We start from the raw sequence: 25,077 nt of genomic DNA on the forward strand, positions 1-25,077 counted from the left end.
CCTCAGGGGCAACCTATTGACAAATATACTGAGGTTACTACTGTTATTATTTTATAAGCGGTGAGTTCTTTTAACTCAACAATACAGGTGCAATACAGGAACCGTATTGTACAAAATACGAATACGACGTAAGAATAGCTAATCAATAGGAAGAATGTTAAAAAAATCACCATAGAAGTGTTTGTGGTTGAAAATTAAGGAAATTAACCAAGTGCATAACCGGAAAACAATATGTGTCATGTAATCAACATCAGGTGCTAGCCCATGCGGAAAATGAAGAGTGCAGTGTGGAGTAAGCATTATACAAAGAACGGCTCACCTTATCACTGGTAATCGGTATATATAGTGAAATACGCAAGGAACCAAGTAAAGCTGCAAGGAAACCACAGTTTGTAAAAAACTGGCAAAAGAAATCACAAGTAACATGGGGCAACGTACTTGCGCTGACGGCTCACCTGAAATTTACTGGAGCTGACTCAAAATATCAGTAAGCCGTGATAGCAGTGATTTATAAGGTTACACACTGGAACCTGTAGATTTAAACAAACCCGGTGTCAACAGCTGAAAGCTAAATGTATGGATCGGCAAAAGACCCGACAAAAGATAAAAAACTCACCGAGTGCAATCTTCTGGTCAAATGCTGCAAAATAACTTCTTAGATGTAGGGGGTTCAAAATTCATTGTGTACGCGAGAGCCATGAACGACGAATTTAAACAAAAAGCTGAAGGAACACGGAAGTGATGAACGTCATGTGTTTAGAAGTGGAAACAAAAACAGGACTGTGTGTAGTTTATCCATTTACAGAGGACTATCCAATAAAAGATAAGTGAATACAGTGGGAGTAAAATACCGTACAAACAAATGTAACAAAAAATAACATGTCAGAGGCGCATTACCTTGGGGGGGGTTTGTGAACCATTTACGCTTAACGCGGAACAACACTAAGGTGAAATATTAGGTGGTAAAAACAGAAAATGGACTAAAATAGACTAAAATAGAGAATAACAATAAACATAGGCCATGGGAGTGAAAGTTTTGAGGAAAGGTGGGACATGCACCCGTCTTTGGCCATTTGCGTGCTTTCATTATTGAAAGCCACACGCAAAGGCCAATGGGATGTGTGTGAGGAGGCAGACCCACACAGAGAATTCTCTTGGTAGTCTGAAGTGATTTCAAGATGCCCTCTCCTAGCGCAGCGCATGCGCGCTGCGCTAGGCGTGACCTAAAAAGGATTCAAGAAAAACAAGGGTATTACTCCGTGGAAATAGAAAGAGAGCACAAAGTGAAAATTCAGTGTCTCAGTCGAATTGGAAGGCATGTGTGGCAAGGGAGAGGGGTAGATAATAAAATTGCATTATTTTGGGTGAAATTATAGAGAGAGAGGTGAAAGACACAACTCAAAATAGATGATGCTTAAGTAAAGGTAACAGACCTGTTACATATTTTAACAAAATGTATTGTATGCAGGCGCAAACTAAAAATAGCTCAAACACAAAGTGCACTTAAAGTAAATAAGTTGTATCACATTATAGCGGAATTTAAATAAAGGTAAACTGCCTATTATCCATTGAAACAAAGTTCAATATTTATAGTCATGAAATAAGGAGCTCAAATACTTAAGCGCAGAATATGCATACATTAGATACATTTTATTGCGTCATAGTGAAATTCATGGAATTTAGGTTGAAAACTCAGATACATAGCATGTTCTAATTAGTTCATGTAGAGTTTAAGGCTCACAAAAACCTAAATAGTATATCATTAGGAAACTCCAAAATAGAGCATGACGCACAGCATAAGGGGAGAATTGTGTAGGAGCAATACATGAGAACCTCCATTACCCCCCCCCCCCCACCGAGGTAGGATATCATCAAGAGGTAAGAACGCAACATGTTATAATATGTATGTAATGTAACTATAGTTAATGAGGAATGAAGGAATGTGTATATTGTTTAGTTAATTAAAACCTTAACAATTTTCGCTTACATCAAAAGAATACAATAAAATTATCTTCATAATTTCAAAACAAGATTTCACATTTTAGGCTATACAGCCTTGATTCTTATGATCGCTAGTATTAGTTTACATCCAATAATGTTCCCAGCCAGTACAATAAAATATCTCAATAATTCAGAAATTTTCACATTCTACGGTATACACCCTAAATCCTCATGATCGATAGTCTTCCTGTGCATCCAATAATGAGCCTGATCATAAGTAATAAAATTAAGTATCTTCATAAACAAAGGTCAAGTAAAACTTCAGTCGTGATACAGGATAATCAAAAAATTTGATCCACCATTGATTTAATTTCCAAAATCGGCAGCATACTTTATTTAACGACTGACATTTTAATTCAGTTTTACTTTGCTTTATAATAAAAAATCCATATTAAAATGGGGTATTGTAACGATTGAATGAATGAAATGATCATTTGTTCCGCTGTCGAGACGTAAGACCACTACCTAACAAAATTCAGTGCAATATTTAATTTCATATTACTTTTTTCTTTTTTCGGGCATTAAAGCCATAATATGCCACCATTTCATTTAAAAAGGACATAGTCAATGCGCCTATTGAATTTCGGTTTTCACAGCCTGGTTGTGGAGATTGAGAAATGTTATCAGCTTGCAGTTTATTTGAGGATCTGACGAATCTAGCCCTTGCATTATAGCCGCTGTGCATGTCCTTATTCCTCTGATGATTACGGGTTTTCTTAATAAAGAGATTTGTGCTGTATAATGTTTGGGGCATATGCAGATCAAATGAATGAGGACCTCTTTTTTGCTGCCACAAATTCAGCATGCTGTAGGCCTTTTATATGCCCAGCTTATCTGGTCTGCAATCAACTGTAGTTTTCCAAAGCGTAAGGCCATCAGCTGTCTTTTTAGATGTACTGAAAATGTCATACCTAAGTATGGTGCTCGCGTGCAATCTATTGCTGAAGGTGTTTTTGTCAAGTAGCAAGGAATGGAATTTTGCTGCTTTATTTATGAATTGTTGAAAAAGGGAGATTGTTGTTCCAGAGCTCAGCAGTGCAGGTAGTTGTTAACACTTTTTGTAGATATTGAGTGTATACTGATTTTTTGTCATTTTCAAGTTCTCTCCATAGGGCTTTATTGAGTAGGGAACATGCTGAATTCTGTTTGTGGATGCCAGAGCTTTATTGTGGTATACTTTCTCCCTATTGTTTCATTTATAAGCCCACATTCTGTGCTGGTGATGTTGACTGGTGGATCTGAAAGACCTTTTTGTAGGTTGTAACTAACAGTTTGTTCAAAAGTACAGAATCCTTACTGTGTAAAGCAATGCTAGCATAAGATATTGTTGGCAGCATTTTTGCCGCTATCACAGTAAACAAAGGTTTATAGGACGGGCCCTTCAATTTTTTTGCCAGTGTCCTAAAAGCAAAAGCTAATGCGCTCGTTCTCTGTGACATACCGTTTTTCTGCTCTTGATGATCTAGTCTATAATACATGTGAACCCCAAGTAGTTGTATTTATTTACTTCCTCTAGCAGTTTACCGTCAAGCCAGATGTTCTCCTTGGTGCTAGGACGATTGCTGATGAGCATTGTTTTACTTTTAGATGTGTTAATTTCTAGTTTGTTAGTTGTTATATATTCCATCATTTCAGTAAGTGATTTTGGAGACCAACCTTAGTTAGGTTCATTAACACCACATTGTCTGCTTATGATAGATGCGATAATGATAGCTTTCCCTATTGCGGTGAATGAGAGTTGATCTTCTCAAGCCGTTGCGTCAGGTCAGAAATCAACAGATTAAAGAGGTGCGGCGCCAACACGCATCCTTGTTTTAAGCGTTTATTTGTGTTCAGCTTTCTTGATAATCTGGAGCCATCACCCAACTTTGTTCTTATCCATGTTTGGGAGTAGAATAACAGTATACCTCTTAGTATTGTATCAAGGATGTTCCATGCTCTCAGTTTTTTCCACAGGTGGTGACAATCCACGCTGTCGAAGGCTGCCTTTAGATCTATGAAGCAAATGTGTAGTTGTTGTTTCTGTTGCTTGCATTTTTCTGCTATTAGTGAGGGAGTTAGAATATTTGTGATCATTCCGATCCCTTTTCTGAAACCTGTCTGGTTAATGAGAATCAAGTTAAACTTGTCCGACCAATCAATTGGGTCTGCCAAGATCAAAGAGGCATAGTACTTAGATTCTACATCTAATAGGGCAATTAGCCTATAATTTGATGGGCTTGTTCTATCTCCGCCTTTATAGATCGGTGTATTAATTGAGCCTTGCCAACTGGATGGAATCTGATTTAGTAGCTCGACTTCTTTAAAGAGTGTGTCTAGATGTTTGTTCCAGAAAGCTGGATCTTGTTTAAAAATTGCTTGAGGGATGCCATTAGGCTCCGGTGCTCTATCTCCTGTGCCTTTCCGTATTGTGTTGATTATTTCATCTGCTGAATAAGATGATAAGTCAGTTTTTTCCTTTGAACTGCGAATACCATTTATTCCGCAGCCGGAGTTTTCTGCTTTTCCAGTTGCTGTCTCTGGGTTTCTTGGTAAAAGCCAACCAGGTACTTCAGAGATAGTTGTTCCGGAGCTGTGATGTCCATAAATCTTCTTGTTAGAAAATTGGCCAAATATTGTTCTTGTACATTTGAGGTTAAGGCATTCACTGACCTATTCTGGTTGTTTATTATTTCCCAAAAGGTGCTGGACTTGATTTGCCTAGCATTAAACAGTAGTTTTGACAAGAATATCTCGTTTCTATTTCTTTTGTCTTTCCATAACTTCTTTTTGTATTCTTTTCTCAGCTGTCGTGCAGAGTCCCATGCTGTTTGATGAGGATCCGTTGTTTTTAATTTCCTAAAGGCTTTCTTTACTTCACGCTTCAGGATTTAAACTTCACTTGTTAATTCCTTACAGTTTTTATTTCTTGATGCCTGTTTTTGTTTTCCCAACATTAATGATGTAAATTTTGAAGTGATGTTTGTCCAGGCTTGTGTTGTATTGGGACCCTCATAGCCGCTGGCTATTATTAATTCTTTTATTGTGTTTTGTAGATCCTGTAAGGTTTTGTTTGTCCATTTAGGTGCTTTTAGAACAATTGAATAGATGTTACCCTCCATTACTGGATTAGCCTTTTCTTAGGTTGAAATAAATGTGTTGATAAGAGTGGTCACTCTGAGTGGTGTATTCAATAGAGAATTAGGAGAGAAATGGCATCAGTGGTAGTGAAATTACCATATAATCAAGTCTGGATCGCACCTTCACTCCATGGTATGTGTGCTTTGGAGGGGTATCTTCCGTCGATCTGCCATTTATGACTCTCATTCCCTAATACTCTAATGCCTTTACCAGATGTTGGCCTATATGATCAGGACAGGCTGTCTTTAGTTGATATTGAGGATGAACATTGCAGAATATGTCGTCAACTGCTAGTTTCTCATCTTCGCCCGGAGAGTAGATTAAGTTAGAATTAAAGTCTCCTGTCAGCACTATATCACAAGAGGGATGAGTGCATCTTAAATTCAAGATTGTGACAATTAATAGGGCGTTATGAGCTGATTCATATTCTGATGTTAAAATTATTTGCTGCATTAAAGATTCTTGCACTCAAATTTTTTCCCATGTGAATCTACTTGTTTGCCTTCCACTGTACTTGACTTGTTATGGTTTTGGATATGGAATCTGAGGTTTCCTGTTGGGACTTGCTGGCCTTTCTTGGCATTACGTATTGAGATACGAGATGAAGGCAAATCTGCCTGTTGGTTCTCTTTCTGCTTGCTTATTTCATTCTGCTCTGGGCAACGTGGCTCGGTCTCTCGAATTTTTACCCAAGGTGAATCTACTTGTTTACCTTCCACTATACTCGACTTATTATGGTTTTGAATGTTAAACCTGAGATTTCCCTGCTGGGTCACACTGCCTTTTCTTACATTAAGTGATGAAATATGAAATGGGGATGAATCTGCCTGCTGGTTCTCTTTCTGCTTGTTTATTTCATTCTGCTCTAGACAGCATGGCTCAGACTCTTCTGCCGTGCCTCCTTGGACTTTTTTTAGCCTCCCTTGCTGTCTAGTTTTCCCGTTCAGTGAGTCTTTTAAATTTGCGACATTAGAGACTTGTTTCTTTGGAGCTGCTCCTTATAGTAGATCATTGGCCTTCAAATTTATCCCATGGGGAGTAGTATCTGAGAATGTTGTTTTTGATGTTTGTACCATACTTTCTTCTTGTAACTGTTCTTATTGGTTTATTGCTGTTTTCAGTGTCTCTTTGGTACTTTCTTCCCCAGGGGCGGTTGTCGTTGCTTCTTTTATTGGTGTACTCTCTGAACCTTCTAGGGTATGTGTGATCGTTTTCTTCCAGTGGCCTGAGCCTACTGTGGTTGGGGAGTCATTCTCCCTTGATTTACTTTGGTTAATTAATTCTAAGCTATCGTTCTCCATTTCCCGATCCTTTTGGCTTCTGCTTGACATGTTGTCAGTACTTGTGGAAATCCTGATTGGGTCAGTCCTGGCTTTACTCACCCTGGTTGAACTGAATATAGGATATACTTTGGCTCTTGCTGTTTTGCCAGCTGTAATGTTTTATTTCTTGCTTTTCTTTCACGCTTTTTTTGACTTCTAGATTGATTGACTGTTTTGTGTTCTTCCATAATTACTTTGGGCCCGATTCACAGAATTAACTTAAGACAAAATCCTAAACTTACTACTTTTGGTATTCACAGAATGCACTTACTACTTTTGGTATTCACAGAATGCACTTACTACTTTTGATATTCACAGAATGGATTTACGACTACTGACTTTACGTCCGCACTCGGGCCGGAAATTCCGGCCCGGAGGCGGAGCTTCTGGCCCGGAGGCGGAGCTTCCGGCCCAGAGGCGGAGCTTCCGGGCCGGAGGTGGGGATTTTGGCCAGTGGCAGAGATTTAGCCATGGCCAAAATCTCCACCTTTGGGCCGGAAGCTCCGCCTCCAGCCCGGAAGCTCCGCCTCCGGGCCGGAATTTCCGGCCCGAGTGCGGACGTAAAGTTAGTAGTCGTAAATCCATTCTGTGAATACCAAAAGAAGTAAGTGCATTCTGTGAATACCAAAAGTAGTAAGTACCATAAGGCATGCTAGAAGCGGGCGAGGACAAAAGAAGTGTTCAGAGACCACAGGGCAGCTCTAGAAGAAGAAAAAATACGCCTACCACAAGTGTCAAATTTCCTGGCCTCTTTCTCCGAGGGACAGGAGGAAGAAAATCCATATTTTGGGTGGCCCAAGCAGCCTGAACCACAGAGCTCCTTGGGAGATGGGAGGGATTCCCCGGGGCTGGGCGATGCCTGTGAGAAATAGAGCGATCCAAAGGGGGCTATGTTTCAGATTTAGCCCAACAACCCAGTAGGATATCAAAAGACAGTCACTATAAGGAAGTACAGGCTCAACGTTAGACTGGTCAGGATGTAGAATGCCAAGTAAAGGTTCTGTTGACAATTCCACATAAGGACGTTGTAAATGCAGTACGACTGAAACTCGATTGAGCATGTCCGCCAGAGCAGAACTTGCCTCGGTAGCCAAACCAGGAGGAGACAGAAGGCTGGAGAAGATTCCAAACCACTGGCATCACCCAAGTCAAGTAACCAGTTAGTCTGCATAGGAGGTGGAGCCATCTCCGAAATGGGAGGCGGACACACCACATCATCTGTAGTACTTCCACAAGTATGGTCCTCAGAAGGAAAAACCAGAGGAAGGGAGTCTGAGATGATCAGCATCATCGGCGCCGCATTCCGATACCGTAACCAAAGCCATTTGACATTGAGAACGCAACACCTCGACATCAGAAGGAGTGTCAATCAGAGTCAACGGCACCACTATGGGAACTGGCAGACAAAAGTCTGACGCTGACATCAGATTAGACAGACCAGAAGCAAGAGCTCAAGGTTGGAGCCTTGACTGGCTGTGCACTGGTGTTGCTATGGTGTTAGACAAAGGAGGCAGACCTGAAGCCGGGGGAGAACCCGCGGGCGGGGTCACAGACACACCTCATGCACTTCCGTAGGGCCCAAGGGCACTCCAGAGGGAGGTGACAATCCAAAAATAGGATGAAGACTTTGAGAATATTTTCTCATCTGGGTCAAAAAGGCCTCGGCCCCAGGATAGGTGGGTAGACGAGTGGCGGACCCATGACCTGACTCTTCAACAGAAGAGTGGGTACCAGTGGTAGGTGAACGAAGGCAGGTGGCGTTGAGACTTTGACCGCTGTCACCAAGGCTTACCTCCGGACATCGAAGCAGAATGATGCCCTTGGGAATGGCTCCTAGTGCGGATGGGCTGGTGGTCCATAGAGTGTGTAGGGAATTGAGGATGACAAGAAGACTTTGATGACTGTGACATCTGCACCGCAAGGAGCGTCATGCGAGGTTCCCTGCACGCTTTTGCCCAGGGCTGGCAACAGGAGTCACACTCTTCGGAGTCATGGTGCTCACCCAGGTACCACATGCAAAATGAGTGAGGGTCCATGGCAGACATCTGTTGTCTACAGGACTCACAAGGCTTGAACCCAGAGGACTTTGATGAAGGGAGAAAAAGGGACACACTGCTCCGTCGATGAAAAAACATCAAGTAGGCCGAAAAACGCTTGAAGGAACTTCTGCGCGGATCCGCATTGTTAGCACGGAAAAGTAGGAACTGACGTCATTGCGTCGGGGAGGGCTTATATGGACTCTGTTGATGGCACATTTGGGGGAACGACGTCTCTGCGGAGTTACTAGACACCCTCTACTGATGTGCAGAGGTAATGCTTAATAAAGTTCCGGATCCAGTCTGGCACCTGGGGAGAATAGTAAGATGAGGAATCAGCGGCTACATGTCTCTATTAGATAAGGTAGTTTCCACTCTGGAGTGGTTCATAACAGCCATGCTTCAGCTCGTTCATTGGGCTTGTATTTCCCATTGAACAGTTTCACCCGCAATCCCGAAAGTTAATCTGTTACTCTGAGGGCCTGGCTTGTTGATATGGGCAACCATGCCAGCCTGTTCAGCAGCCTAGTCAACTTCTATGGGGGGATGTGGTGGCAGCAGAAGACAGAGCAAAAAGCAGCATGACCAGTCCTTTTCTTCCTCTTCCCCTGCCACCACCATCACCAAACTGCTCGTATTCCCCCTATGGGGGTCACTTGTGGCCAGTGGAGGGCAAAATAGATTTTTCATCTGCCAAATTAGTGCTCTGTTACATCAGACTGTGGGTTCTGTAGGTTGTCAGCCAGTGTTATAGCTATCCCTTTTTTGTCAATCCCTACTCCAATTCCTCATTTTTTCACCCTTACTTTGACAGAACATGCCTTCGTCCTTGCCAGGGTGGTTTAGTCAATACTTGATAAAAAAACAAAAGAGAAGGTGTCTAAGGAAGAAAAGGCAGTGGGTGCTAATCCCTCTATTTCCTGGTGTCCAAAAGAACAGTAGGCTCAGGCTGAATTTGGACCTTTGATTCGTGGGTGCTTTCCTTTAGAAGGAAAGAATTCAAAATGCTCAGCTTGGCCCAGGTTCTTTCAGCTACGGACCCGGTAGACTGGATGATTTAGTTGGGCATGCAGGACGCAGACTTTCATATGACTGTCCTGTCCCACAGGTGTTTTTTTTTATCCAATTTGATGTGGGGGAAAAAGGTTTGGCAGAAAAAGAAAATGGGTGTTTTGGGAGAAAGATAGTACAGTGTCAATGGCACTCCAAAAAAACAGTAACCTCAATGTATGTCAAATTTTAAATGGGAAAAGAACTAGATCGGAGAACCCTTTATTGGTTTCTATAAAACATGAATTTGTTTTGTCTTTAAAAATACTTTTGAAACACTATGCATTTCTAATTTAACCTAGAATTGTCTAAATAAATTACATTTTGATGCATACATAAAAAATCAATTTCCAAACATTTATCCACCTCTTTGAAGTTTTTTCAAGACACTGTTTTCCTTTCCATTTTTAGATAAATTCTTGTTCATAAGATGGGATAGATGTACATAGCATTTTTGTGGTCGCAAACAGCCCGATTCACTGAATTGGCCTGCTGCGACCGCAAAGATACTTTCTCAAATGTACAAAATTCAAAATGTGATTCAGTAACTTGTTACTGAATTGCAATTTGCATTTGAGATTCGGTGTTTGGAAGTGGTGTGTTGTGGGTGAAATCCGGTCACAAAACAGTAATAATTTACCACCGGTTTAAAAGTGGTGGCAACCCCTTCGCAAAGGAAAAGGACCCTTTCCCCTTTGACAATGTTAAAATAATATTTTTGAGGAGGAGGCGGTGGTCCCACAGCCCACTGCTTAAAAAAATGTATACTCACAATTAGGAAATCAGTATTCATGGGCGTCCGCAGGGGGGGGGGGGGGCAAGGAGGGACGCTTGCCCCCCCCCCCCTGGAGCATCCCTCCTTGCCCTCCCTGCAGGCGCCCATGACCATCACCAGGCGGAGTCTTCAATCCCTCGTTCAACCCTCTTTTACACCTCACGCCAACTCATCTCTCTCCTACCTCGACTTTAAACAGAGGCGCAACTACAGTCAAATTTCGGGGAGGTGGGGGGGTGCTAATTCATCCAGCCAAATGCAGAGTGGAGATGCAGGGGCTCTAAGAAGGGGTTAAAACACAACAAAGCCTCATTAACAAGTAAATGGTCTTTTAAAGACCTGTGTGAAATGCTCGGGTGCGGCTGTGTGTGTGCCCAGGAAGCTGTCTCAGCCAGGCTGACACACACGAGGGGGGCTGCTGAAGCCCTTTGAGCGCAATGGGCGTTGCGCGCCTGACTTTAAACACTCTTGGTGCTAAAATCTGTGAATTTGTTTGTTGCTAGTTTAGTCTCCGATGGCAGCTTTGCTGGTGATAACAATTCAGGCACCTGATACAGCATTATTATTTGGGTGCTGGCAATGTGGTATGTGTTTGCACATGTGCCCTGAAATAAGGAACAACATGAGTAAACGTTTCCTATGGCAAGTTTTTAATGTTATTACTCCTAGCGTACAGATTTGTACCTCAAATATCCTCCTGGTAGGACCCTATTGACAATTGCATGAGCAAACACAAGAGCAAACGGCATGTATGATCAGCTCATAACAGGAGTAAGAACTAAAAATATAACCATTTGCCTCCACCCACCTCAGAATTAGGCCTATAAGGTGCTGTTTCCTCTTAAACCCTCGGCGTAAGAACTAGACCAAACTAATGTAACTGTTTGTGTAATTTGCGTATTTGTTGGGCAACCTGTCCTGGCACACATTGTTAATAGATGGTAGAAAGCATTTACCACTTGCTTGTGAGTGTTATTTATTTGAGGTAAACCCACGCCCTTCAGAGATTGGTGCACTTTAAAACGGGTGATTTACCACATACCTTTACAGTATATTGAGAATGACCTCATGTGGGGTAATACATGTGTTCATTACAGTGCAGAACATGAGGGTGCTCCTGCCAGATCCCGGGGCCGTTATTAAGCATGGTCCAGGATCCAGGGTGCCCTCCATGAGGTAATGCTGATTTTGGCCTGGCGTAATTTGCCAACACCATGACACATTCAGCAGCACCCGCCACTGACCGCTTTTTATTCTGAGCATCTGTGAGAAGTTGGCCTGGTATATGCTGTCCACTAGTTATAGTGGGCACCATGTACCAGTCCAAACAACCCCTTATGGATGATAGGTTAAAAGTAACCTTTATTGAAAGCTATTCTAGTGGTAGCTATGGAGAGTCTTGAAGGAATGTAAAGCAGCTTGTTTTACCAGTCTATAATCTCTTGAATGACCAAATGAAAGGAGAACCACACCAGGTATATATAAAATATATGTATTTATTCTAAAACACACCCCTCTAGTCTCTTTATGAGGCTAGAAGTCGAAGTACACAAGTTACAAGGCAAATATCAACAGTAAATAGCACAATATACATACAGTTAGCCCTAGGGGCGTACCAAACCATATACTAAAATAGTGGTATAAGAACCACGACTTGACTAGATACAAGGTCTAGAGCCTGTAGAAGCGCTGGGCCCCTTCAGAACCACCCAAGGTAGTGACACAGGGGACCCACGGGGGACGCGTGCAGTGTGGGAACACAGCCGCGAGTGCCGTTAGCTTCTATGGGGAAAGTCGCTGTTGGAATTTTAAAGTTTAAGGACACTTAGGAGAAGACTAGGAGCAAAACCTTTTGGACCTAGAGGTGTCTAGGGCCAACACCCACGGGAGCACCGGAGAACTCGAGTTACCTAACCCAGGGGAGCCGGGTGCATAGGTGTCAAATGGTGTCGGGTTGCGTCGTCGTTTTCAATGGAAGCTGGTGAAGAAGTGGTGCTGCCGGGAAGATGCGAAGTGTCCAAAGAGATCCAAGCCTGGATCAAAGATGAGAAGAACCTGAAAGCAGAGGGGACAGAGTCTGGGTCACTTGCCAGTGACCAGGGGCACGATAGTCGAATGCTCACCGATGTCGGGTGCTTCAGGTGAGTTGACGGGAAGCTTGACTCTTCAGCCACGAGGACCAGGAGATGTCGAGGACAACCAGGAGCTGGATTCGAGCTGTCCCACGAAGGATGTCGAGTGCTGCAGTGTCGGGGTCCGGATTGGACACACCAAGCCTTGGCAACAGCAACCCATGCAGAAAGAGAACAATGGCTTCGGTTAGGACCAGCAAGGTCCGAGGAACTCACCCAGCAAGGGCAAGTGGGGGCACGTCTGGAGCAACCAGAAAAGCCCAAGGAAAATCAGAGTTGCCTTCTCTGGGACCCACAAGTCGACGGACAAGGGATCGTGAAGGTACCTCCAGCTGAAATACAAAATGGCGGCCCACGGGTCACTCAAAGTGGGTAGGCCAGCAATCTTCAGTGGATTTTCTGCTTGGGTCGGGCTACAAGTAAACCCAAAGCACAGCTTTGAGAGTCGTCAGGAAGGTGATGCACTTGCAAATGTGCACGGAGTCCAGGGGTTCCAGTTCCACGTTACCCACGACAGCAACGGGTCTCAGCTTTGCTGGGGACTCAGGTCAGCCTTGGGGAAGTCTGGAAATCCACCTCTGGTGTTGCAAAGTTTTCACCGTCCGGCGGGAGCTTCGGAGATGCAGACCGGACAGATGCGTTGTTGGTGCCTGCCAAGCAGGGGAGTCACTCCTTAACTCCAAGGAAGATTCTTCATCTTCATCTTCAGTCTTCTAGTCTTGAGTAGAAAGTCGAAGTTCCAGGATTCAGTTTCAGAGTTTCGTCCAGGGATATCTAAAGTTCTGGTTACAGAGGTTCCTTACTTATACCTAAGGAAGGGGTTGGACTAACTCAGGGGACCCACCTATGGGAGGGTTTAGAAAGAGGGGTGGCTACACCCATTTCCTTTGTCCAGTTTCGCGCCAGAGCAGGGCTGGTAGCCCCCTGCAACTGGTTTGAGCTTGACTATGCACAGGGACACCAAATGTGCCCCCTGTGCAGGACTTCAAAGCACTCTGGGAGTGCTCCCGCCCAGCCCCAATACACATCAGCCTGTCTGGGAGGTGGTTACACCTCCCTGTGACAGGAAATCTATTGTCCAGGCCTCCCCTGCTGGAGTTTTGGTCAGCAGCAGGAGGCCAGACTTGTGTCTGTGGCTGCAGCATCCATTTTGTGATGCCAGGGCTCTGTTAAGTTGGTACCGGGTATACCGGTGCTGTCATGTTTCTCCCTCTAGAAGGAATGGGATCCTACTCCCACACCAGTTACTGGTATGGGGGTAGGAATCCAAGGTGTTTGACACCAAACACAACATGTTTCCGTGCAGCCATCCCAAAGTTAGCAATTACCGCGAGGTTATAATGCACTTAAGATTATGGTCAGGCTGCACCACAAACAGCATCAGAGAATAGACTCCGAACGCTGCAGAGGGGCTCTGCTCATGCAGGGGCACCCTCTCACATGAAAACCAAACACTCTGCCTTCAGGATTGATAAGGCCTGCCATAGAAGTGACTTATAGGTTTATATGTGTGTGTGTATGGGTAGTGATACAGGTAACCTATATCACAGTAAGGGGTGCATGCACCACCTTGCTCAGGCCGCAGTGGCAGTCAAGTGGTGTCATTTTGGAGGGCTTCCCAGGGGTGGCATAATACATGCTTCAGCCCCTGGTAGGCCTCTAGGGTACCTATGCCCTGGGTACATAGTATACCATATACTAGGGACTTAAAACGGCACTCCAGAATCCAACCTGTAAGGTACCTGGAATCCATTATAAAGAGGAAACAGCTAGGCTGGGGTCCTGAATAGCAGGGCCCCAGCCAGACTAAAGTCGAAAAACAGTGAAACATCAGCAAAAAGTTGGGGTAACCATAAGAAGCAGATCCTACTCTCCTACAGCATCAACCTGCAGGCGGTGAAGGGGCGTTTTTTATTTTCACTTCCAGGTGGACCCAAAAGAATGGACTACTTTAAATGACCATCAGCCCTCCTTTTGTTCGAGTATCACCCGGTGGAACCCCAAAACAAGGGCCTAATTTAAAGGGCCATCAGCACTCCTTTTGTTTGAGTATCACCATGGTGGGAACTACCTGGAGCCTAACACCTAAATGCTAATGCAATCGAGGGAAACTAAGACACACAGCTTGTGATCTGTACAAGGAAAATTTGATTTGGAGGTTTTTGACGTTGTTCAACCTCTGTGTATAAGAGATGAGCACACACCGTAAGTATGTCAGATCTGGGTAATTACACAAATTATGATTTTAAAAATGTTCTCATTTTTTTTACTTAATTGTTTCATAGCATTTCTAATCCAAGTGTAGGGTGTCAGAGTATGTTACATCACACGCACACGTTAAAAAAAGACAATCAATCATAAGTGTTCAAATCAATCTACAGTATGTTACATAAGACAATGAGGATTACAAATTGTCAAGAGTGCCTGGTCGGGAGAAACACAAAGTCATGATTTAAAACCCTGTTAGACTTTCTTACTTCTGAATGACCTCTTTTGGCAATCTTGCTAACAGACAGATTTTGAAAATAACAATAAGGTTCTAAACCCATGCCTTGACACTTGCATGTAGCTCCTTGATGCCAATCCATATCTCTCTGTGATATATTAGAATTATTGCAAGTTATGAACAGCAGATAACAAGAGGATGGCAAAAGCAGTAACCCACTTACCTTGATACATAAAGTACAAATTTTAAATTTGCATGTTAAACTTCATGATTCTTAACTGGGTGTAGACAAAACACAGATCTTTGCATTAACCACCAGAGAAATCTTACTTTATTAAAGAAAGAGATGGTTGTGGCACAACAACCCTATGGTGTATGAGATCATATGCAGCCTGCTTCCTGTCCCCCATGGCTCCTCCTGCGCCCCAGTGTTTCTTGGTCCCCACCTGGCACACATCATGTCGGAGGATGGTGATGACGTTAACATTTTGCCCCCCCTTGGAAAAATTTCTGTGGACGCCCATGTCAGTATTCCTAATGTGTGAACCTAAGGCCCATTATTATTATTATTATTTAAGGTTTTGTAGAGCGCGTAGTAACCCTAGAGCATCCCAGCGATAGAACCTGAACTCAAGGGGGGTCAGCGGTGGAGGGGGTTAAGGGTCAGGGAAGAGAAGAGTCTTCAGTGCCTTCCTAAACTGAAGGAGATTGGGTTCAGTTCTCAGTCTCTGGGGGAGGTTGTTCCAGTGTTTGGCCGTGTGGATCGAGAAGCGGCGGCCTCCGGACCTGGCTTTATTAACTCTGGGGACTGTGATGAGGTTCTCTCCGCTGCCCATTGTCTCTTTGATATGAATTCTCACCTTCCACCGAGCTTTATCAAGGCTTTCGGATCCTAAAATTGAAATGTGCCGCATACAGTCCATTTGCTTCAACCCATGATTCCAATCAATGCAAAGGATCTAAGCTTCATGCTGGCCTTATAGCGGCTGTTTTTTTATAGTGATCCAACAGTCCCAAATTGAAAATTTATATCCGGCTTAATTAAAAACATAGTACTGTAATAATTAAAAAAAATATATATACTGCAGGTGGTAAAACCCGTGCACACTTCACCTACCAAAAGAGGTATATGACGTCCCTGGTAACTGTCCTGTTAGGCGGAGAAAACATGTTATTCGGCACCGTGCATGTTATTTTCCAAAACCTCGTAATTGCATGGTTATGAGGAGGTGATACTGCACAGAACCGTTAATTTTCGGGGTCCATCCCACCATTGTCGTGCAACTCATAAAGAGACCCAAAATGTTCTTCTACTGTATTTACAAGGCCTTGTATCTATACCGACCTATTAATTTCCTCTAAAGACCTGTTTCAGATCTCTGGGAGTTCTCTGCACTTTGAACTCTGTGTAAACTGCCAAGAAATCCCAGGCCCGCTGAAGGCTCTTTTAATCTTCCGACTCACGCGTTCGCTTTTTCTGCTAAGAAAAAACCCCACAAAAAACGCTTTTTTCACTACATATTAGTTCATAATCAGTGCGCCTTCGGTCGTATACTCTGAATATCATATCCCAACTTCTGCTCTCGGTGTGGATAGTGATGCATTAACGAACACCGTTAATGTTTAAAAAAATATATATTGTGAAGAAACTAGATAAGTCCGAGCCCTTTAGAGTATGTGGAATCGTCCGTTCAAGTTAACTAATATGTTCTTTCCACAGCTTTATTAGTGACGTATTTGGCTGTTAGTTTAGTCGCCCTTGGTAGATTGCTTTTAATATGAACTTGCGGTCATAAAAGTGCGTAGATTTAGGTAATGTACTTGTTGTTTGCTGGACGTCGTCACTCACCCGTATTCTTTTCTTCCACAGATGGGTTACACCCCCCTGCACGTCGCATGCCACTACGGGAACATAAAAATGGTGAATTATCTTCTCCAGCATCGAGCTAAAGTGAATTCCAAAACAAAGGTGAGTTCACCGGTGATCTTCAGCTCATTAAGTAATAAACAAGTGAACCAGCGACCTTAAGGTGTGTCTTCTTGCCTTTCTGCAGAACGGGTACACTCCTCTGCACCAAGCAGCTCAGCAGGGACACACCCACGTCATCAATGTTTTACTGCACCATGGTGCCTCCCCCAACGAAATCACTGTGGTAAGTCCCAAGACCAAGCGGTGCTGTGTGACGTCCTCTAATGCCAGCAGTGAATGGATTCCTTTGTTTTATGATTAATCAGAGCTTTGAGTAAATCTAATATGTGAAAACTCTTACACAAAGCCATGTCACTTATTGTTGGGCTACAGTATAACGAAAGGACCTAATAAATGGACAAGAGGAGAGGTAGTCGGTGTTTTCTAAGCATCCTCGCTTTCAGATGTAAACTATCTTAAGTAAAATATAAGTGACACAGAATTGAGGCTAGCAGAACTCCCTCACTTTGATTTGTTTTTTTTTTAACTGGGTGTTCTCTTGTAGTCCTACATGTGGGTTAACAGGAGGGATGCTGGAATGGTTTGCAACTTATGCATTTAAACGCACAGAGACAGGAGTTCTAACAGAAAAGGCACATCATTAATATTTAATGGGACAAGGGAAATAGAATGAGATTTACAATTCCAGTTTAATAGACTGTGTTTCCTCAGACTTACCCATGGAGCAGTGTGCATGCTTGCTTCTAGAACAGCTGATGCAGGATAGACTTCATTGTTGTCTGATGTCCATGCAGCTCTCCTGTGCCAGCTTGTGGGTCTGCTTCATTCTTTGAGCAGTGTGCATGCTTGCTTCTAGAACAGCTGATGGAAGATAGACTTCATTGTTGTGTGATGTCCATGCAGCTCTCCTGTGCCAGCTTGTGGGTCTGGTTCATTCTTGGAGCAGTGTGCATGCTTGCTTCTAGAACAGCTGATACAGGATAGACTTCATTGTTGTCTGATGTCCATGCAGCTCTCCTGTGCCAGCTTGTGGGTCTGGTTCATTCTTGGAGCAGTGTGCATGCTTGCTTCTAGAACAGCTGATGCAGGATAGACTTCATTGTTGTCTGATGTCCATGCAGCTCTCCTGTGCCAGCTTGTGGGTCTGGTTCATTCTTGGAGCAGTGTGCATGCTTGCTTCTAGAACAGCTGATGCGGGATAGACTTCATTGTTGTCTGATGTCCATGCAGCTCTCCTGTGCCAGCTTGTGGGTCTGGTTCATTCTTGGAGCAGTGTGCATGCTTGCTTCTAGAACAGCTGATGCAGGATAGACTTCATTGTTGTCTGATGTCCATGCAGCTCTCCTGTGCCAGCTTGTGGGTCTGGTTCATTCTTGGAGCAGTGTGCATGCTTGCTTCTAGAACAGCTGATGCAGGATAGACTGCATTGTTGTCTGATGTCCAGGCAGCTCTCCTGTGCCAGCTTGTGGGTCTGCTTCATTCTTGGAGCAGTGTGCATGCAGCTCTTCTGTGCCAGCTTGTGGGTCTGGTTCATTCTTGGAGCAGTGTGCATGCTTGCTTCTAGATCAGCTGATGCAGGATAGACTTCATTGTTGTGTGATGTCCATGCAGCTCTCCTGTGCCAGCTTGTGGGTCTGCTTCATTCTTGGAGCAGTGTGCATGCTTGCTTCTAGAACAGCTGATGCAGGATAGACTTCATTGTTGTCTGATGTCCATGCAGCTCTCCTGTGCCAGCTTGTGGGTCTGGTTCATTCTTGGAGCAGTATGCATGCTTGCTTCTAGAACAGCTGATGCAGGATAGACTTCATTGTTGTCTGATGTCCATGCGGCTCCCCTGTGCCAGCTTGTGGGTCTGGTTCATTCTTGGAGCAGTGTGCATGCTTGCTTCTAGAACAGCTGATGCGGGATAGACTTCATTGTTGTCTGATGTCCATGCAGCTCTCCTGTGCCAGCTTGTGGGTCTTGTTCATTCTTGGAGCAGTGTGCATGCTTGCTTCTAGAACAGCTGATGCAGGATAGACTTCATTGTTGTCTGATGTCCAGGCAGCTCTCCTGTGCCAGCTTGTGGGTCTGGTTCATTCTTGGAGCAGTGTGCATGCAGCTCCCCTGTGCCAGCTTGTGGGTCTGGTTCATTCTTGGAGCAGTGTGCATGCTTGCTTCTAGAACAGCTGATGCGGGATAGACTTCATTGTTGTCTGATGTCCATGCAGCTCTCCTGTGCCAGCTTGTGGGTCTTGTTCATTCTTGGAGCAGTGTGCATGCTTGCTTCTAGAACAGCTGATGCAGGATAGACTGCATTGTTGTCTGATGTCCAGGCAGCTCTTCTGTGCCAGCTTGTGGGTCTGGTTCATTCTTGGAGCAGTGTGCATGCTTGCTTCTAAAACAGCTGATGCAGGATAGACTGCATTGTTGTCTGATGTCCAGGCAGCTCTTCTGTGCCAGCTTGTGGGTCTGGTTCATTCTTGGAGCAGTGTGCATGCTTGCTTCTAGAACAGCTGATGCGGGATAGACTGCATTGTTGTCTGATGTCCATGCAGCTCTCCTGTGCCAGCTTGTGGGTCTGGTTCATTCTTGGAGCAGTGTGCATGCTTGCTTCTAGAACAGCTGATGCAGGATAGACTTCATTGTTGTCTGATGTCCATGCAGCTCTCCTGTGCCAGCTTGTGGGCCTGGTTCATTCTTGGAGCAGTGTGCATGCTTGCTTCTAGAACAGCTGATGCAGGATAGACTGCATTGTTGTCTGATGTCCATGCAGCTCTTCTGTGCCAGCTTGTGGGTCTGGTTCATTCTTGGAGCAGTGTGCATGCAGCTCTTCTGTGCCAGCTTGTGGGTCTGGTTCATTCTTGGAGCAGTGTGCATGCTTGCTTCTAGATCAGCTGATGCAGGATAGACTGCATTGTTGTCTGATGTCCATGCAGCTCTCCTGTGCCAGCTTGTGGGTCTGGTTCCTTCTTGGAGCAGTGTGCATGCAGCTCTCCTGTGCCAGCTTGTGGGTCTGGTTCATTCTTGGAGCAGTGTGCATGCTTGCTTCTAGAACAGCTGATGCAGGATAGACTTCATTGTTGTCTGATGTCCATGCAGCTCTCCTGTGCCAGCTTGTGGGCCTGGTTCATTCTTGGAGCAGTGTGCATGCTTGCTTCTAGAACAGCTGATGCAGGATAGACTGCATTGTTGTCTGATGTCCATGCAGCTCTTCTGTGCCAGCTTGTGGGTCTGGTTCATTCTTGGAGCAGTGTGCATGCAGCTCTTCTGTGCCAGCTTGTGGGTCTGGTTCATTCTTGGAGCAGTGTGCATGCTTGCTTCTAGATCAGCTGATGCAGGATAGACTGCATTGTTGTCTGATGTCCATGCAGCTCTCCTGTGCCAGCTTGTGGGTCTGGTTCCTTCTTGGAGCAGTGTGCATGCAGCTCTTCTGTGCCAGCTTGTGGGTCTGGTTCCTTCTTGGAGCAGTGTGCATGCAGCTCTTCTGTGCCAGCTTGTGGGTCTGGTTCATTCTTGGAGCAGTGTGCATGCTTGCTTCTAGAACAGCTGATGGAAGATAGACTTCATTGTTGTCTGATGTCCATGCAGCTCTCCTGTGCCAGCTTGTGGGTCTGGTTCATTCTTGGAGCAGTGTGCATGCTTGCTTCTAGAACAGCTGATGCAGGATAGACTTCATTGTTGTCTGATGTCCATGCAGCTCTCCTGTGCCAGCTTGTGGGCCTGGTTCATTCTTGGAGCAGTGTGCATGCTTGCTTCTAGAACAGCTGATGCAGGATAGACTTCATTGTTGTCTGATGTCCATGCAGCTCTCCTGTGCCAGCTTGTGGGTCTGGTTCATTCTTGGAGCAGTGTGCATGCTTGCTTCTAGAACAGCTGATGCAGGATAGACTTCATTGTTGTCTGATGTCCATGCAGCTCTCCTGTGCCAGCTTGTGGGTCTGGTTCATTCTTGGAGCAGTGTTCATGCAGATCTCCTGTGCCAGCTTGTGGGTCTGGTTCATTCTTAAAAGAGCATTTTGACAAGTAATGATAAGCAGCTGCTCCAGCCTCGTGTCTCTGCATTTCTCTATGGCAGCAACATGCCAGGCCGCCTAGGAGCTGGCATAAAGACCGACCAAGGTGCCACACTGCAACCACTTTACTGGAACTTTTGTCACTCGCAGCTGCTCTGAAGGGTGGCTCATGTTTTCCTCTTCTAACTATATGTACGGGCTTCTTGTGAGCCATATGTATATATATTCTTGCCAGTTTTATATAGCGCAAACCCGACCCTAGGTTTTGGAGCGCTTTATATGAGCATCGGTTAATTTACGCAAGAACACATTTTTTTTTTTTGGACATGGGGAGATTAAGAGCCATATGTTTGAAATTTCCATTGAGCATTTACTAAATATCGAATCTCAAGAAATCACTATTTTGAAAATGCAAAATGAAATGAATAAAAATAGAGATTTCCTAATAGCAATGCCTACAGAGTAGGAATTTGCTATTAGGAAATTGCCATTTAGGAAATGCTAGGGAATGCGATTTCTACTGGGTAGAAATCACATTTTGCGATTCCCTATCTGCCTTTGTACATTAGGAAAGGCTGTTTTGCATTTCTTGTAGTAATGGCATGCAAGGTCTAGTACTATCCTTGTTACTGCATACTCATTTTTTTTCGAGTGGACCTCTCTAAGGGGTTTGGACCTTCTGTTCCCCAATGTGATAGCAATGAAAGATGAGTAAAGTGCGTCCTCCCAAGCTAATTGCATGAACCATGGTAGCACACTGAATACGCCTTTTTCACAAATGATGGATATATCTCTTGGACACAGTAACATATTCAACTGTATCCTCACAGGTGTCTAGGAAGCCACAGGTGTTCTCTCACGTCCCATCCCTGTACACGGTGATGGCCTTACTGGACCACAGACTTATAATTACTTATCACTGTTTATTCTTGTCTATTCTTGCAGCTTTGAGAAAGCCCCAGGCTCAACAAATGTCGGAACGTGTTGGCTGTCTGCACACATATTATTTATTCTATGGTGCACGTCAACACTGATGGACTAATGGAAATACTCACTGAAAAATAAAAACAACCAATCACAACTAGCTAAAGGAATTCATTCTGTTCTATTTGCATCTCTTAACAGGCCAACATTGTAATTCGGCCCGTTCAGAAATGCAAAAAGCTTATGTGCATATAGCCCTAAGTGATTTGCTTAGAATCGCAGAATGTTGAGTCTACGCCGAGATTCGATCCTAGTTCCCCAGTTCTAAAGTCATCAGTCCTGGCCATAGTGCCACATCCACACCCCATATCATTACTGTGCCAAAATACTGGTCCACTTAAGTGTCCTGAGGTACAGCTGAGGTAACGGGGTAGAGAGAAGATACATTGCATAGCAGCTGGAAGGTGATAAGGACGTCTAAGAAGTAATGTACACAATTTGTTTAGTAATGAGGAAAATAAATGTATTTAAGTTATATGTGGCAGGCGTATGGACAATAACAGTGGAAGTTGAAATGGGAGAGAGGAGGAGGGCACGGTGGAGGAAAGAGGAAAATAACTTGACTCCTAATTTGTTTATCAACAGTTGTTCATTTCAAACCTGCCTTAATGTCAGAAATCCGTATTCCTCACCTTCTACCATGCCAAGTACCTCAATTTTGGAGGAAATAAATTTGCCTTTTTATATTTGAGAGAAGAAATTAGTTTCTTGGTTGCACACCTGATTACATTTATGGCATAAACCAATCGCCATAGTGGTGGTTTCATCACAGAGGAAGAAGTTAGTAGGCGGTGTACCACTACCATATAGTATGTACAGCTACACACTTTTACAGCATTTCTTTTAACAAAGAACCTGTAACTAAATTAAAAAAAACTCGGTAAGTAACCAATAAATTATAGTGCATTGCATTTCACAATAGAATAGGACCATTCAAGAAGCTGACAGCTTTAACAATGAAATAGTATATTATAAATTGGCAGAAGAACGAGATGAAACTACATTCACAATCCTCCAAGCAAAGACTTAAACTTTTCAGTTTTGCTGAAACATCAGTGGATGTCAGACACAAACTGAAAATGTGATGCCTCAAACGTAACTTTTTTGTTGCAGCAAATAAAAGTTTGTAACCATAAATTATTTGACTGTACTGTCATATCACTAGGTGAGCTAATGTCATGTTTCAATGCCAGTCATGAAGCCAAAATGCTCCCACACTGATGTAACAAAGTTATCTTCTCCTTGATCATTAGTGCAAAGCAGGAGATTGTGAAGAACAAGGTATCATGGGGCCTAGCCAGTGGGTAGAGGTTCTAATATGCCATTTGAAGCTCTTAGATGCAAAGCAATACATAGAGGTGATTGGCCTTTTGAAGTTATTAGAAGAGTCATTAATGTATAAATTGGACACTTTCTTGCATATAGTCAGATAACTAGAGCTACTAGATTGACTTGGGTAGCAGGAGATTGGGAACCAGAGACACATGCAGCATTTACGACAGTGGTGACATTTTGGAAAAAAATGAATCACAATGATTAAGAAAGAAACATTGGCCATGTAAATACCGCCCCCCTCTGTTGATTAAAAACAGCATTGGAAAAAGATCCGGATATAAAAGACAGTGTCCCTGAATGCCAGGTTTATAAAATATTTCAGTGTAATTTGTTTGCATCAAACCTACTTGGCCATGTTGGAATGGAGAAAAGTGCCGTTAATGGCATTTAAAAGCTGGTGTTCCTTCCTCAAATGCGCCATAGCAGGCTGTAGCTCTTAACCCCTGCATCAGCACACCCAATGATTATGCCTGTGGTGGTGGTATACTTCTGTGACAAGGATCGAGACAATGGGCGTGGCTCTGTGGTGTAGAAGAGCACACTGCATGCTTGATGATTGCTGTCAGCTGTAAAGGAATGACAGTGGTGGCAGCTATACCATTTATAGTAGCAAGATAAGACATTTTCCAAGAATGGTTGCCTACTAGCCTATCCAACTTTTTACTTAAAGTGGACTGCCAATCCCTTATGCCCCAGGCCAGTTGCTATCTAGATGGGGCATGAATGTCACATGTGGGTACCATTTACCATGTGTAGAGGATGCATTTATGGAGAATTATGACACAGGTAGCCATAGCAACTCTGGGTTCCATTTTATCTGCATTCAGATGGTACCCAGCAAAGAGGGTTGGAGGGAGAGCCCAGACAGCAGATGTTAATTGTAGGGCTTCCTCCAGGATATTCCATTGATTCTTTGTAGTGGTTTAGACTGAGCACTGTTAAGGTGAAGAGACAGAGGGCATCTTTGAAGCACAAAATGTTCCCCTTGTGCTTTCCTGGCTCATCTCATGGTTCTCTACCCACCATAGGATAACAAGTAGTTAAGTAGGGCAACGCTCCTCGCCTTTAAGCCCTTGTTTTTAATTTCTCATATCTGGAGACTCCCAGCTTAACCCCACCCCGACTTCCTGCTTACACATAATTACAAAGGCCTCGGCTTGAGCAGTCTGAGTGGAATAAACAAAAGAGCATAACTGCCCTGAACAGTCTTCGGACTGAACTTCTGAAATACCCAATTCCTGACTGCATGCCATGGTTTCTCCACCAGGAATTCAGGGTCTCCACACCAAATTCTTTGTACTCCAGGGTTGGGATATCCTCTGCCAAATCCCCTTTATAAGTCCTGATACAGAAACCAAGGAACTTCAACTGCCATGAAAGCCTTCCTGGGCTGCACTTGGAGAGCAGAGCGACTACTCAGGAGGGACAGAGGGGGTGCCCCTGCACAGAGAAAATGCTGTACCGAAGAAGAGGGCTGTGAAGGAGCCTAGGCGGGTCATGATGAAGACATCTGCTATGCACCAGAGAGGCATCAGCATCATTCTGCAAGGGTGAAGCCCCGGAGCCCACCAAGTGCTGTCACGGTGTGCTAAGCCATGTGCCTATGTTGATTGAGGATAGTTGGTAACTCGAGCCTCTCTGAAGTTTACCAGCATCAATTTAGTGCTGCTAAGCTGCAAGGTGCTACAGGAAACTGGGCTGCAACCCAAGGTCTACCCAAAAGATATCCTGAAATTCCAGAGGAGAGGTGCATCAACATGGGAACCGATATACGTACCCAATTAGCCATTATGTTATGTTATAGACATTTATATTGCGCACGGCTACTCGGGTGTCCCGGCGCGGAAGCCAAATGAAAACGATAAGGAGCTGAAAGCAACTGCAAATTAGATAAAAAGCAGGGTTTTTAGCCGTTTCCTGAACAGCCTAGGGCCCTGAGTGTTGTGCAACT

The 25,077-nt window shown here is 44.0% G+C and overlaps 1 protein-coding gene across 31 annotated transcripts in view; it reads left to right on the forward strand.

Annotated features, from left to right (window-relative positions):
* ANK3 (ankyrin 3) overlaps positions 1-25,077 on the forward strand; it is a 1,906,984-nt gene that overhangs the window by 1,469,964 nt on the left and 411,943 nt on the right. For all 31 annotated transcript variants that reach the window (XM_085608804.1, XM_085608807.1, XM_085608799.1 and 28 more), the window contains 2 exons: positions 16,753-16,851; positions 16,937-17,035. In XM_085608804.1, the coding sequence (XP_085464930.1) occupies positions 16,753-16,851; positions 16,937-17,035 (198 nt within the window). The remainder of the gene's footprint in view (positions 1-16,752; positions 16,852-16,936; positions 17,036-25,077) is intronic.

Source organism: Triturus cristatus, chromosome 1_2 (assembly GCF_964204655.1).
Source record: "Triturus cristatus chromosome 1_2, aTriCri1.1, whole genome shotgun sequence".
Lineage (NCBI taxonomy): Eukaryota > Metazoa > Chordata > Amphibia > Caudata > Salamandridae > Triturus > Triturus cristatus.